This window comes from Hippocampus comes, unplaced genomic scaffold (genome assembly GCF_001891065.2).
Source record: "Hippocampus comes isolate QL1 unplaced genomic scaffold, H_comes_QL1_v1.1 scaffold39, whole genome shotgun sequence".
In the NCBI taxonomy this organism is placed as follows: Eukaryota; Metazoa; Chordata; class Actinopteri; order Syngnathiformes; family Syngnathidae; genus Hippocampus; species Hippocampus comes.
The window spans coordinates 2003067-2018448 of NW_017842054.1; the positions used below are offsets into that span (position 1 = coordinate 2003067).

The following is a 15382-nucleotide window of genomic DNA, read 5'->3' on the forward strand; positions in this document are numbered from 1 at the left end:
AACAGGAGTTACAGTGCGATGTATTGCTGTCGGATTATTCCTGTTATATTATTATCGTTACGAATGGATCATTATTTCGGGGATTAGGATAACCACTTTTATTTGGATTGTTATGACTAGGATTACATAATTGTTGGGATTACTGGGAATATTGGAACTATCAGTATTAGTTTGATCATGTTTACAAGCACTATTATTATCATAATTATTTGGATCGTTATGAGGATTAGTACGAGCATCAGAACTATGATTATCAGATGTATTATGTATTATGGTTATGACAATTATTGTGGATATTAGATATCAGGTACAGGCCTGCCCACCCTGGCACAACACCCATGTTGGGAGAAAGTCACGCCAATACATATTTACTAAGCCTTTCACTCATGCACACACAGGACATGCGGTGAAATGATGATGATGATGATGAATATGAGTAACAATGATACGTTTGTAATTTGCGATTCTGATGTTTGCACTTTTGGTGGACAGTGCTTGGGGCGAGCGTGCAAATGGTTTTTATCGTGTGCACAGATTTGAGCATGAAAAAGCAAACCTGAGTCAGGTGATTGTCATAAAAGGATCATCAAGGTGCACCGTATACAATCTTCCATAGGAATATTTCATTTTTCAAAGCGACATCTCTGGCTGCATGTCAATCACAAACACTTGCGCAAGTTGTCTGGGACTCACATCTGGGGCGGGGCAGGGGGGCGGTGGCGGCATGAAGTCTTTATTGCCTTCAGCAGTGACTCTGCACTTTTTGCCCAGCGTACTTATGCAAGCTCCAAGAAAGAATTTACAAGAAGCAGCAAGGCCTCCTTGTCTGGGGACCAAACAGCAAGCACAAGCACTGACCTACTTTTACAAGCTCAATTCCAATATTTATTACGTTAGGTTGCATTCACCTTTATTCCGTTCATTTGCCTGCATTTCCACTGACCGTACTGCTTCCTCGCATGTATAAAATGTCAATTTTTTTACTTTTTTTTTTTGTCCAATCAAATTGCAGCCTGTCTGTATTGCCACATCAAAATAAAAACAGTTTCAATGAATTTGGCACCCTGTGTTAAACATAAATACAAACAGAATACAATGATTTGCAGACCAAGATTTCATTGAATACGCTACCAAGACATTAAAAGTTCAAACTGACCAACGTGATTGTTTGAAGCAAGTCATCATGAACTAAAATAATTATGGTTGCATGCATTCCGAGTGATAATTACCACTGTGTTACACCACCTTTTCTTTTCATCGAGGACACTAATTATTGTAGGTGAAATTGTTTCCCATTCTTGCTCGATGGGAGACAGGTCTGGACTGCAGGCAGGCCAGTCTAGTCCCTGCACTCTTTGACTATGAAGCCACGCTTTTGTAACACGTGCAGAATGTGCGTTGGCATTGTCTTGCTGAAAGAAGCAGGGGCCTCCGTGAAAAAGACGTCACTCGGATGGCAGCATGTTTCTTCAAAACCTAAATGCACCTTCGAGAATTAATGGTGCCTTCACAGATGCTACTGGCACTAACATAGCCCCACAGCATCACAGATGCTGGCTTTTGAACTTTCCGGATGGTTCTTTTCCTCTCTGGCCCGGAGGACACGACATCCACAATTGCCCCAAACTATTTGAAATGTGGGCTCGTCGGACCACAGGAGACTTTTCCACTTTGCATCAGTCTGTTTTAAATGAGCTCGGGCCCAGAGAAGTCGGTGCGACTGCTGTTGAGAAATGGCTTGCCTGCAACCCACCACTTGAGAAAGATTCATCAGCCAGCAACAGGAAGTGATGTGACAGGTCATACCTGACGAAACTTGAACATTCCCAAATTCTTTGTGTGTGCGTCACGCAACTCTCCCAGGGAATGACTCGTGTCTCGAGTTGGGTAACGTTGTCATTTGTGAGACTGTGTCCGGTTGTTGTTTTTTTCTTTTTTTTAAATATGGACAAACAAAATGTCACGTCAAAGTGGGGCCAAGAGAGGAAGTGGGAGGAGCTTTGATGAAGAAGGGAAGGCTGAAAGACAAGGGGTGTGGCTAATGCGGTTGTTTTGGAACTTGACTGAGGAGGGCAAGTTTGTTTGCAAACAAGACGAGGACTTTGAATGGAGCCCCTGGGATGGGGAGGGGACACTGTGTGTGTTGTGGGGGTGGGGGCTCTCGAATGTGGGTTAAGTAAAACAATGTCAATACAGCCAACCAATAAGCACTCCACACCATGGGCCCCACACCCTGGACCCCAAATCCCGACAGTAAACAGATCAATGAATGAAAAAGGGCAGTTGAAAGTCATTGGCCAAGCACCTGTCACGTTTGAGGGTGTGCGTGTGTTGCGGCGTGGGCGAAACTACCAAATAAGAGGTGGTAGTGCAATTCCCTTTAGTTACTCAATGACTAATCTGGCTGTGCCCTACTTCCTCTACAACCATACTGTAAATACTTAAATACATACACCATGCAGTTAAATATTTACTCACCTTAACTTATGCTGGAAGTAAATTCATACGACACATCCATCCATTTTCTAATTGTCTTATCCTCATGAGGGTCGTGGGTGTGCCGCAGCCTATCCCAGTTGTCTTTGGGCAGTAGGCGGGGGACACCCAGCCAATCGCAGGGCACACATAGACAAACAACCATTTGCGTTCACATTCACACCGAGGGGCGGTGTTCCATTAGCCTGCCGTGCATGTTTTAGGAATGTGGGAGAAAACCGGAATACCCGGAGAAAAGCCACGCAGTCACGGGGGAGAACATGCAAACCCCACAGGGGATCGCCAACACTAGTACCCGTCTGTCCCATGTTGTGGTTTTAGCTTGTTGGCCGGCACGCAAGCTCGATGACTGTTGCCTATTATGAATCATATACGTGTTTCATTCTGGCAATGGAGACGAGTCTTTGTGTGGACCACACAAAGCTTCAACCAAGACGTTTAATGTCAAACTTTCACATCATCGACGACAGCACACAGGAGGTGAACACACGCTAGTCTCAACGCAACGATATTCTCGTTGCTAACAACAACAAATGCTGAGACAGACATCTTCTAGTCACCAGCTACTAGTTGTAAGCTTCAACCCGTCATTTGTTCGCCATTGGCGTCTCGCCGTCAGGTTGTCAAGTTCTAGCCGCCGACTTGTAGTAGTCAATTTTTGGCTGTTATTTAACGGTCATCGGGTTCTAGTCGCCATTTTCTCATCGTCAGTTTCTGGCGCTCATGTTGTAGCGCTCACTTGGGGACTCCTATGGAGCAAAAGAGACAAAGAACCTTTGAGATTAAGCCGCTTGTTATTAGGGGGGCGCTGGAGGCTCCATGGGTTGGGGGCCACGTTGCGACCCACATTATCCACTTTGGCTCCTGGCCACTGGTGCCGCTTTGGGAACTTGCGCACATTACCATGGAAACCGGGCCGGCAGGGCAGCAGAGGGGCAGCCACAGTTTGAGGGGCAACGGTGCTGATTCTTTACCCCTCCCTGCTTTATTTTGCGCTTTCTCCTCCTCACGATACACTCTGTCTACTGCTAAGCTAATGCTAAAGCTAACACGTGTCAATGCCGCAGCTGTCAATCAAAAGGGTTTGGATCCTGCAGCGTGTGCTTCTTCAACGCGGCACTACATCAAACATTGACAAAGAGTCTTCAGGTCCTTGTCGGCTTCTCGTGGTCACGTTCTAGACACCAGACGCCGGCAGTCACAGTGTCTTCACAGGGTTGCACTCATCAGCTTCTAGTTTTCAGGTTCTAACAGGTCCTTGTCGGCTTCTCGTGGTCATGTTCTAGACACCAGACGCCGGGGTTGCACTCATCAGCTTCTAGTTTTCAGGTTCTAGTTGTCAGGGTCTAGGTCTGCAGTTCTGCCAGCTTCGAGTTGTCAGGTTCTTGTAGTCCTCAGCTTGTAGTTGTCGGGAACAAGTCAGGTTGAGGTCAGCCATTTCTAGATCTCAGGTTGCGGTTGTCACCTTCTAACCAGATTCCAGCTGTCTAGTTCGAGTGGTCAGATTGTCGTCATCCATTTCGTATTCAGCTTCGAGTTGCCAGGACGTAGTCATTGTCTGCTCTTTTTGCGCTGATAAGCTAATGCTAAAGCTAAAAGGCATCAGTGTTGCAGCTATCACTCAAACAGCTGCCGATCAAAAGGCTTGTGCTGCTGCAGCGTCTAAACACACCACAATGTCAAACTCTCGCGAAAAAAACAAAAAACAAAACAAAACGTCAGACTGGTGACGTTTCGCACAATAGCTGCTAACTTTCTCAGCACGTAGCTTAGCTGGATTTACATTTTCGGACTCGCCACCTCACCTTGAGGAACACGGCGATACTGCGATACGCTTGCGGCGCTAACTTGTTCAGGTGCTTAAGTATGATCTCGATAAATAAAAGCAAAATTACAAATTGTCCGTTTAAATAAAAGTAGCAAAACAAAGAGCACTCAGGGACGCTAAAATGGCTAGCTAGCGCCCAACTGGAGGGGCAAGGGGAGGAGAGATGTCACTCGAGGCCGAAGCCCTCCGCGTTGGAGATGGCGATGGTGAGCTTGTGTTTGAGCTCCTTCTTGCTGCGATACGGCGGCAAGCAGATCTGATTGAAACACGTGTGCGACACGGGAAGCCTGAGGACACACAAACATGTACACGCTTAGCCATGGCTGTCACAATGTGCTACGCTTCCATGAACAACAGGGCTGCCAATAGGGAGGAGCTTGTCAAGAGTTCAAGACGTAGCCATTTGGTGGCTAAATTTAGCCCCTCGGCCAACCCGTGTCCCAAAATAACGTGACTTCCTGCGAAGAGCTTGGTGGAAGGCAATGGCGCAGTCAGACTGAGGAGTGTTAAGTGTTAGCATTGATAGTCGCAGCTTATAAAAGTAACAGATATGTGAACACAAACAGCGGAGCGACACATTTAGAGATATAATTGGAGGGCCCATTAAATCATATCATACAAAGAGTTCTTACGTTCCATCTTATGATGATGTTTTTTTTTCATAAGGCACGATAATGTAAGGTGCTAGTTTGAAAAGAAGTACAGTATAAAAATTGTAGCTTTTTTAAATGGGGGCGCTGGAACGGACGTCATTTCATTATACTTGGGGGGAAGATCATTTGAGATATGAGTGTTTTGAGTTATGAGCGTGAATTCAACTTGTATCTCAAGGCCCCACCATTTTTGACGTGAGGCAAACACGGTTCATTCTCCGTCCGCGTTGGAAACGTCTGGCACCAGGTTAGCGCATCTAAGCCAGAAACATTTGCCCAAGGTGACCTCGCCTCATTCATGTTAGCACATGCCTTCACGCACATTAGCTATGAAAAACAAATATTTATTTCTCTTCTGAACAATGTCATTGCAAAGTCTGATTTTTGCACAGTTGATTTTGCACTCGGGGCTGTTTGCGCAAATGTGACCTTGGTGACGAGGATGAGCACCATTTGGGTTCGTGTGTTCATAATGCGTCAGACCAAAGCGTCACTTCTGCTCGTACCAGTCGGTGGGTGCGTCGATCTTGGAGATTTTGAAGTTGAGCTCGGCCATCCCTCCCACGGGGATGCGGTCGCTTCCTGTTGCAAAGTGCAGAAGTTTCTTTTGAAGATCCACGGGGAACGACAGCACCACCTCCCAGAAATTCCTGCACGCACACACGCACGCACTCAGACTCATTTTTGTTTTGATTTTTCTAATCCACTGAGGACGTGCTGATCATCACAAGCGGCGATGATGGGCTGGATAATAATAATGTTGCGTAAAAAACATGAGGCAGCTTGTTTTCACTTTTAGACAGTTGCCTGAGTGTATTTGCGCGCATGTTTGTTGATGTGTTTGGCTAGTGTACTTCGTGTTAGTTGGCGAGTTCAGCGTTGTCTTGTGCTGACTCGACAGAAGTAGAAATGCCATCATTTGTTGGTACTTGAAGTTGGCCCCGAGGAAAAGCAAGCGAGCTTTGTTTGTTGTTTGCTGTATTCATACGAGGTTTTCCTGTGTCTCTTATTTGGGCGCGTTACAATATTCAAAGTGTTTGGAACTCGACTGTGCAGGACTACATTTCCAAATACAATTTTCTTCTTTATCTCCTTGCGCTGCTTTTTATCTTTGGCGGTCAATATTTTGTGTGTTTCGCATGTCACATATGCAGTCTGCGGTGAAGAAGGAGTTGCTTATTCTTTGTGAGCTTCTCTCATCATGGGCCGAAAAACAAACGGATGGCGATCGGACAAGGTTTGTAACTGGAGGAAACAGCAAGCCGGCTTTGAGCGCGCGTGTGTCTGTCACCTGATGGTGGCGTCGCTCTTGCTGTATCCTTCGTAGTGGGCGGCTTTCTGCAGGGCGCTCATGTCCAGCTGAGGGCTTCCGCACACCAACATCTCCACTTCCTCGGGACGAAGCAGCTGCCGCGAGAACGGGGAACCGCATCAACCCCCAACGCCATCCGCAACGGGGCAATTCTCAACTGAAACAACTGCTCTCGTTATTGTTGATGGCGTCATCGGTTCCTCCATTTGGATGTTTCAGTCGGAGGTTTGTTTGTTTGTGGGTCCGCGTGACGTCATCGAGTAAAAAGTTTGCGTTGTGTGAAATCGAAAGCAGGAAGTTGGCATACCGACATTGTCCCAACTTCCCGTTGATGAACAGTTACAAGCTGCCGCCAAACCACAAACCCCTGGGCGCCCCGCAGCCAAACTCGGGTGATGCGCTTGGGTCAAAAGGCACAGGTCGCATGAACTTTGACCTCCTTGTGTGAAATGTGATGGGTGACACGACTGAGGTTCAAAGGCATCAAATCAAAAAATGCCGGAGTAGAGTTCACCTCATCTGAGTGTTGCCGCAGAGGAAGTCATGCAAGACTGGGCAGCAGGCGACATCATCTTTGTCACCCGCTGCCGGGAGACGAGTGATGCCATGCATCCGCTCAACACTTTGCTCATGCACAAGTGTAACATGCGTGTATCATGCCTGTGCCCTGCGTTAACATGGGCATGTTATGTGTGCGTCACATTTGTATTGCGTGAGTTAACGCATGTCTAACGTGTGCGACGTGCACAAGAGCGGCCTACGTGTAAACGAGCAACCGACGGTGTGCGTATCGTATGTGTCATGTCGCATGCGAGCACTGGGAGGGGGTGGAACATTATGCAGGTGAGCAACGAGCTTGTATGGTGTGTGAGCAGGTCATGCGTGAGCCAAACATGAGCTGTAACATACGCGCATGGTGGGCGCGTGTGACGTGTCTCTGGAATGAATGTGTGCAACCCGTGTGCAAATTGTGAGTGTAACCTGAGTGAAGTATGACTTTAGCATCACCCGTACAAAGTGAAAGTGTATCACCCAACTGACCATGAGGGCATCGGAGGCGCAGACGCTGTGGAAGCCGTGGTAGAAGGCGGCAAACTGCTTGCAGATGGATTTATTCAGCAGGAAGTCCACGTACAGCTGCACGTACTCTAGCAAGGGAGCAACAACAACAACAACAACAACAACACATTGAGCACATCTGAAAGACAGCCAGAAACACGCCTGTCACCATACATCAGTGGCATAGACAGAAGGACAAAGAAAAGTCAATAATAATGAGAATCCAGCACCATACCCTTCCGGTTGTGTTTGGTGACAGCAATCTTGTCTCCTCCTGGCTTCAGGTTGTATGACTTAACCACGCCCATTTCCTCCTGCGACACCTGCGACACAACGGGCCTCCATGTTATCATGTTTGCTAGCATGTTTAGTAACAGAGTAACCTTTATGTTAAGATGGTAGCGTATTCATTAGGCAATTTATTAGCGCGTTTGCCAGCATGTTCAGTAACTTGTTTGTTAGCATGGCTTTTAGCATAGTCAAAACGTTCTTCTACTTATCAGTGTTTATGGGCATATTCATTCGCCCATTTATGAGCCTGTTCATGAGCAAATTCATTCCCACGGTCATTAGCCTGCTGGTTAGCATGGCTGGCGTCTCATGACCAAGTGCTGCAAGACTAAAACGGCACCATCATTTAAAACGGTTTCGATTCTTTCTTTGTCATCGCACGTCATGACCACAAGACGACAAATTGCAGATTGTGTCCAACAACAAGCCCATAAGCAAGAAAAAAAATACAGCGTGTAGGAAGCCATTTCAATTCTCACGTCGCAATTTCTTCGGCGATGTACCATACGGGCCACAAACATGCTATGATTAGGAACACGAAAGTGGTCCAGTATGATAAGCACGGTGTGTGCAGTGTACTATGCAGTGCAAAGTGCAGGGACTGAGGAAAAAAAAAACATACAGTACATGTGTACACGAGTGCAATACATGATCACACACAAGGTGTTACGTTCCACAAAAGTGCTGCACTGAGATGCGGATGATGCACTTTGGAGTTTTACAAGATACAAGCCGCCATTCGGCTGATTTTGGGCTTGGACTTGCATGTTCAAACCTGAGATATGAGCGCTGCACGGCCGCCGTGAACTCAACTCGCTTCGTTTGGCGGCAGCAGGTCAACTCATTGCTCCAAAAAAAGAGACTTCATATTGTCCAATGACTTCATGTATACTTCAAACAAGAATGTAGCTTCTTAGCCTTTCACTTTGCCAGCTTCATGGAGCGAGCGACGGGCAGAGGCCGGGGTCGAACATTCTGGGGGACGTAAGAGGGCGCACTGTCATCGACGGGCGAATTAAGTTAGGAAAGCTGCCCACAGGGTGAACACATTTTTTCGGGGCAAGGTCATTGTTGCTCGCATGTAGAAGAGGCATTGGGCTGTCATCAATATGTGCAGCTAAGGCCCATTGTCTTCCCAGTCAGGCCTTACTGGAAGAGGTCTGGAGTGACTTCCTGCTAGCCGCTAGCCACATTCCACACGCGCATGAACATGCACACACCCTCCCCTCAGGCTGATACGTAATGTTTGCCTCCACTTTGATGTGACTTACTTTTAGAAGTCAGCTGCTGCTTTCACTTCAGTAGCGAGAAGAACATGAATGTGTCTGCGTGCCCTCTGAATTCATGGCTTACATTCCGTTCATGTACATGATATTTCACGTACTCAACAACGTACATCGGTCAAAGTATTTATGCTGATGCTTTTTCTTAGGCTCATTTGGAATGTTTGGAAGGTCATCGTCATGAACAAGACTTTCATGAGTTGTTGTTCATAGTAATTGACAGTCGTAACAAGCAACAGACGAATGCACGCCGAATCGCTGAGCAAATTAGGTGACAGAGATTTTGATCACCAATTATTTGCTTCACTTAAAATGCTGATAAATTTCAGCCTGTCACCTGAAGATATATTGCAATTTCTGTCATCATCTGTGAAAGCAGACTGATTGTTTTTCCAAGACAAGACATTTGCAAATATCGGCCTTTACTTTTGAAAACAGTGAGCCACACGTCCATGCACATGTAGCACATTTGACAATGAAGTTGACTTGAACTTGAACTTGAAGATTTTAGACGATGTTCTGATGGATGTTAGCTCGCGAGAAAAACCAGTATGCCAAAATGCTATTTTTCCACCATACACCAGAGAGATTTGTTTTCCTTCCCTCAGTTAAACTGCACGACTTTGAACTGCATGAGACTTTTTGCGTGTGAAGACATTTGTGCATGACAACCTGGAAAGTGAGGCACACGTCTTCCTCCACGTTCCCGTCGAAATTCAGCAGCTCCTCCAAACCGTGAGCCAGCTCCTGTCCACACACACGCACACACTATGAGGTGATATGATTTATTTGGATACTTTCAGTCAAGGTAACAAGCTGCTCTTTTTGCACTCCTATTACACAACTACTGGCACACTTTTAGCACACAAGCCTGTCTTCTCTGTGTGTGTTTGTGTGTGTTTCTGTGACCTTTTGGAAGGGCTGTGCGCTGTTCTTTGCCTCTTGCTAACTTTAACAGAAAGACACACACCCACACCCACACAGATTAAATAAGTGCGCAGTTAAACTCGACACAAAGGAGTCAGTGTGTCAAATGAATAACTTGACTTTGTCTCCCTCTGGTGGCACTAGCGAGAAGTGCGGTGGAATAGGACAGGCATTTCAAACTCATTTTGAGTCACGTCTTCCCCCGGGCGTTATGACAGTTAAAAACAAATCACGTTATTACTTGTACACAACAAATTCATAGACTACTAGTTTTGAAATCAGTCCAATGAAGTATAATAGTCTGTTCATTATTGCAAAATCTCAAAATTATTCATTACACGTGACAATTTGACATTTCGGTACAGATTTCAGCAAGGATGCAGAGATGATTTGCTTTCGCGGGCCACGTAAAAGGACACGGCGGGCTGGATCTGGTCTTGAGTTTGACACCTGTGATCTACAGCGACACTTTTGGCCAGTTGAGGTAACTCAGTGCCATGAAAGTTTCATAACTTGACCAGTAAAGGCCCCGTTTTGTCATGAGCTTGTCTTGTTTGCTTTGTTTTGTTTTCTCAGTCCCCAGCTGCAGAGTAGGCGTTCCCTCACGAGTAGCACCCGTCTCGAACCTGGCCTCATTACTTTTCTGCTTTAAACCCATGCCGCGCCGACAACTGGCTGTCGGGTTATTCGCCTTGCTCACGACCCTGTCACCAAGTGTTTGAATCTTCTAGCTGTCTCTTGCTACGTATTTTCTCTTCAGGTTTTTGCATTAACTTTGTCAGTAGTCTTTTGTTGTTTAATCATAGTCTCGGTTTGTACTAGACACGTTTTGGGTTTTCTTGTCTTTTCACGACAAGCAATTTCCATTTAATTTAGTCCTTGCCTTTTGCGAGCGTTTTTGGTTTGACTTGTTTTCCTGGTGATTGTAACCGATGTCATTTGTCGTACTTTGTCGGTCTTACGCATTTTTGTATAAATAACTCTTTTTGTCAAATTCTTATCCGAGCCCAGGTTTGGAAAGTCCGATTTTGTCTGGATCATTCTGGATATGGATCATGACAAATCAAGTTTCGACCGCCGGCGTTAGTCGACGGCGTTCGCTCAGTCAAAGAATAACAACGTGACATTTCATGACGACGCAAAGTGACTTTTTCTCCTCACGAACGTCAACGGCGTACCGGCATGATCTGCTGCAGGTCGTCGAAGGTGGCGGTCGCCATGCCGACGGGGGCATTCGGGTCACATGGTGCGGTGGGCGGAGTCAGCAGCTTCCTGTTACGAGACACGGCCAGCTGACGTCGGCACTCAACACCATGATGAGAACGTCACATTTCTTACAATTACATGTGCCAAACGTTCATTTGCTTCGCCGTTCACTTTTCGTCAAGTGCTTGAATGAGGCGCGCGCTGACCTGTAACAGTAGAGTGGGAAGTGGATGTCCAGAGCGATGCTGTTGTAAACTGCCAAGCCCATCAGCTGAGCACTCGTTAAGGACAAGACACACACACACACACACACACACACACACACACACACACACACACACACACACACACAGACAGCCCTTTTCCCCAACATATTTGTGTCCATGTATGTAACATTGTAAAAGGGGGTAAATATTTAACAGTTCACACATTCACGAAGCTCCCCCGTGTGCCCTGTTTATACTTCGTCATGGCTTACTGTCGCCATGGTGACCAGACAGCACTTCCCAACATCAATGAGCTCTTGGCTCAAGAGGAACACGTACACATTTCCCACAATGGCTTCATTCCTTCCACACACACACACACACACACACACACACACACACACACACACACACACACACACACACACACACACACACACACACACACATTGGGAAAGCTGGCAAGGAAAAGGCACCTATTAGGTTATGTAACCTTTGACAGCTACCAGATGGCGGACAGCGCCCACAAACACATATAGGCACGGTTGCGTGTGTGTTTGTGTGAGTGTGGGTGAGGGAGAGTAGGCAGTGAAGTGAGGTCGATGATGCTGCAGCCAGAAACGAAGACTGCGTGTGAAGGATACAGTCCCGATGAGCTGAAACTCTGAGTAGTTGCTGTCACACTTCCAGCTGCTGAACCAATGGCAGCGAGACTCCTTCATGTATGTGAACATGCCTGACATACACACACAGATACATTGGTGTCGTCATGACAGAGAGCAGGGGGGGAAAAAAAAAAACACGGGACGGAAAGAAAAAGTAACAAGTCAAAAAGGAGAACGAAGAATAAACAGAAAATGGAAAGACATAAAGAGGACAAGAACACAAAGAGCGAGCCCAAGAAATCTGAAAAGAAGACAAAGAGCATGCAAAAAGAGGTAGTGGCGCATGGACGCGCGTCGCCCTGACCGTAGTCGTCGTGGAAGATCCGTCGGACGAGCAGCAGGAACCACTCCTTGGTTAGGCCGCCCATGTCCAGGCCCGCCTCCCCGACAAAGGTCACACGCAGTTTCTTCTTCAGGTCGCAGCGCTTCCTGCTCAACTGAAGACAAGCGCACACACGCACACTCCGTCAAGTCGGCCCGGCCGGCCGCTGGCAGCTCAGCTCGGAGCGACGCCGCTGATGCGACTTTGAACTGATTTCAAAAGTGAAATGAATGGGACCGGAAGCACAGCCGTTTTTCTTTGGCGCACCACTACAGGTGCTCGTGCCGCCTTAGCAATCTCTGGGACAGTCAGTTCCAAATTCAAGGCAAGAGAAAGCGAGTGGAAAAAAAAAAAAAAAAAAAAAAAAAAAAAAAGAACACCTTGGGATGAGCCAAGCAGTCATGTAAAACAAAATGGCGCGCTGACCTCATCCAGCGAGTCGGCGAGGAGTTGCGCCCGTCGCACTTTGATGTTGAGGAAGAGGAGGTTCATGTCCACGCGTTGCCGCCGTGACACTTTGCTCACCAGGCTTTGCTGTCGCGCACCCGAACGGCAAAAAGCGCTCAGCCAAGCAGGACGAGGAGGAGGCGGAAGAGGAGGCGAAGGAGGCACGCTCACCCTGGCCTGGCTGATCATCTGCTGCTCCGAGTCCTTCTGGATGATGGCCTTCTTCACCGCCGTGGACAGGATGAAGGGAAACTGGCAGAAGGAGAACCTGAAGGAGAAGCGCATCGTCGACTTTACTAAGGCGGCCGCAGCAGCAAACACAAAGTCAAAAGAGGGTGAAGGGTTTCTTATTTTCAGGGATCTTTGAACCGTGTAAAACGCCGGTACGGATGTTTATTTATCCATGTGTAACCTCCGCTATAATTTGGGCTGCGAGGCTAAGCTAGCCGACGTGAAGGTGCTTCGTTTGCCGTGAAGAATTGAACTCACAAAGGCGGTCGTTTATGTGCACGTAAGCACGATTCCCGACGGCGCTGGCGGCGATCAAACTGACCTGCTGGAGTTTCCGTAGCTCTGCCAGGTTCTGTACTCCTCCATGAAGTCGATGTGCTCCAGCGTGATGTTGTAGAAGTCGGTGAAGGGCATGATGGGAGGAGACGACACGCTGTTGGCCGCGTCTGAACGCCACAAGAAACCGGTGAAAACATCTTGGCCATGAGTCATCGGTTCCTTGTTTCACTCACAATTTCTGCCTTTCAAGCGCACAGATTCTCGCATTGCTGTGGTCCTCCATGAAAGCAGACTGAATACACCATCCAACAAATTTGGACTGCTTTTCAATTAGGCAGAGAGATGCAAGTCATCGATTTAGTCCCACTTGCGAAAGAAGGGTGAGTGAAACGCAGCCACAGGCGGATTTTTTTTTTTTGTCTCTAAAATACCGTAGCTCAAAAATGACAATGAATGGTAAATCTGCATTGCGACAGTTTTTATACAACAAATGTCGTCAGAAAAAAAAAAGGGGGTACAAGACTTTTTTTTAAATTTGCTGTGAGAACCAGTACATTGAATCAAAATGTTCCTCAATATTTTTTTCAATTACCGTATTTTCCGCACGACAAGGCTCACCTAAAAGGATTCAATTTTCCCCAAACGCCAACAGTGCGCCTTATAATCTGATGCGCCGGCGGGCGGACTCACTGAACAGAGCGAGCACTTTGGTGGCTGACGGGATCCACCAGGAGCACTTGGAGGCGGGAGGAAGCTCGTCGGGCTCGGCGGGAAAAAGGCGAGTGGAGATGAACTGCAGGAGGCGCTCCACCGGCTGACGGAACCGCCGGCCAGACAACCTGTGACGCACGCGCGCGATCTTCAACGTCCTCGTTGTGGTCACATACTTTCACGTCATCCGAATCGGCGTTGTCACGCCGTCGGCATTGTTAGCGTCGCACGCCGTCACCGACATCATCCCCCATCGTCATTGTCAATCGTCATTGCCATCGTTGACATCTCAGGCTGCCTTTGGATCACCGTTGCCATCGTCACTGTCGTCATTGACATTGTCATCGTCATCGTCTGGTGCCAACACCGACGTCATCCCATTCTCGTCATCGTCATCATCGTCGTCGTTCTTCATAATGCCGTCACGCCTTCCTTCATGTATCGTCACATGCATCACTGTCGTCAATGTCATTAAGCACCATCGGCATTGTTTTCATCACAAACAGATCATCTTCATCATCATTGTTGTCATCATCTTCGACATGGCGAGCCCTTACTTTTTCAGCCAGTGGACCAGGAAGTGATGATCGGCCTCGGACAGGGAGGCCATCTGCCTCAAGAGGTGAGCGTAGATCACGTAGGTGCTGGTGCTGGAATACTGCGGGTTCTGCAAAGGTAAAGCAAGTCAAAAGAGAAGAGGAGCAAAAGTCACTTCCGAGATGATGAGTGCGTGACACCCGCCTCCTTAAGAAAACCTGCAGCCAATTACAGTGAAGGTGTACGGAACATCAAAGGTTGCAACAAGATGAGCGGCGGAGAGAAACGCCACCATGACTTCATCGGCTCACCTGAACCAGGATGAAGTACGCACGCAGGTCATCTTTTGTCCGAGGCCTGAACACACACATTCACAACAATAACAAAGAACAAATGTTTAAACTTAAAAATACTTTGCTAAGTGCAGTGTGCATGCCAGGCCACTAGTAGGGGATGTCTATCGGTGAAAAAATACGTCACATGCAGGGCGTTGTGTAAAAGACGGAGACGTCGAGTAGCTGCGTGTTGCGTGCGTGTTGTCAAGCGGAGCGTGTTGCCATTTTGCGTGGCTCAGTAAAGCGCAAACATGACGTTATCGAGGTCCTCTCACCCTTTCCACTCCCTCAGAAGACTGTTGATGATTCCCTTCAGCACCGACTTTTGGATGTCCTCAGGCTGCATACACAAAAGGACGCACACATCTCTCATAAATGGACACACCCACCCACACAAATGATGTCACGTGACAGGAAGTGTCGTGCGAGGCATGACTGACAGTTTGGAGCAGCGAGTCGTAGACGGCGTTGATGAACTTGGCGTTGACTCCCGAGTCTTCGATGGTGTCAAAGGAGGCGTTGGCTTCTCGCTGAGAGGGGGGAGGGGCTTGAGGGTGAGCAAGCAGGAAGTACTTGTGGCCACCGTTGGGGGGG

The 15382-nt window shown here is 47.5% G+C and overlaps 1 protein-coding gene across 1 annotated transcript in view; it reads right to left on the reverse strand.

The window, feature by feature from the left end:
- Positions 1 to 2873: 2873 nt before the first annotated feature.
- hectd2 (HECT domain containing 2) overlaps positions 2874 to 15382 on the reverse strand; it is a 16847-nt gene continuing 4338 nt past the window's right edge. Inside the window, exons 5-23 of the mRNA XM_019860334.1 lie at positions 15229 to 15349; positions 15064 to 15128; positions 14765 to 14810; positions 14474 to 14583; positions 13896 to 14044; positions 13249 to 13372; positions 12867 to 12963; positions 12675 to 12782; positions 12231 to 12363; positions 11906 to 11997; positions 11262 to 11326; positions 11028 to 11121; positions 9595 to 9669; positions 7584 to 7671; positions 7331 to 7437; positions 6269 to 6384; positions 5484 to 5627; positions 3805 to 4611; positions 2874 to 3718 (exon numbers count right to left, since the gene is read on the reverse strand). Of these exons, the coding sequence (XP_019715893.1) occupies positions 4491 to 4611; positions 5484 to 5627; positions 6269 to 6384; positions 7331 to 7437; positions 7584 to 7671; positions 9595 to 9669; positions 11028 to 11121; positions 11262 to 11326; positions 11906 to 11997; positions 12231 to 12363; positions 12675 to 12782; positions 12867 to 12963; positions 13249 to 13372; positions 13896 to 14044; positions 14474 to 14583; positions 14765 to 14810; positions 15064 to 15128; positions 15229 to 15349 (1855 nt within the window). The 3' untranslated portion in view covers positions 2874 to 3718; positions 3805 to 4490. The remainder of the gene's footprint in view (positions 3719 to 3804; positions 4612 to 5483; positions 5628 to 6268; positions 6385 to 7330; positions 7438 to 7583; positions 7672 to 9594; positions 9670 to 11027; positions 11122 to 11261; positions 11327 to 11905; positions 11998 to 12230; positions 12364 to 12674; positions 12783 to 12866; positions 12964 to 13248; positions 13373 to 13895; positions 14045 to 14473; positions 14584 to 14764; positions 14811 to 15063; positions 15129 to 15228; positions 15350 to 15382) is intronic.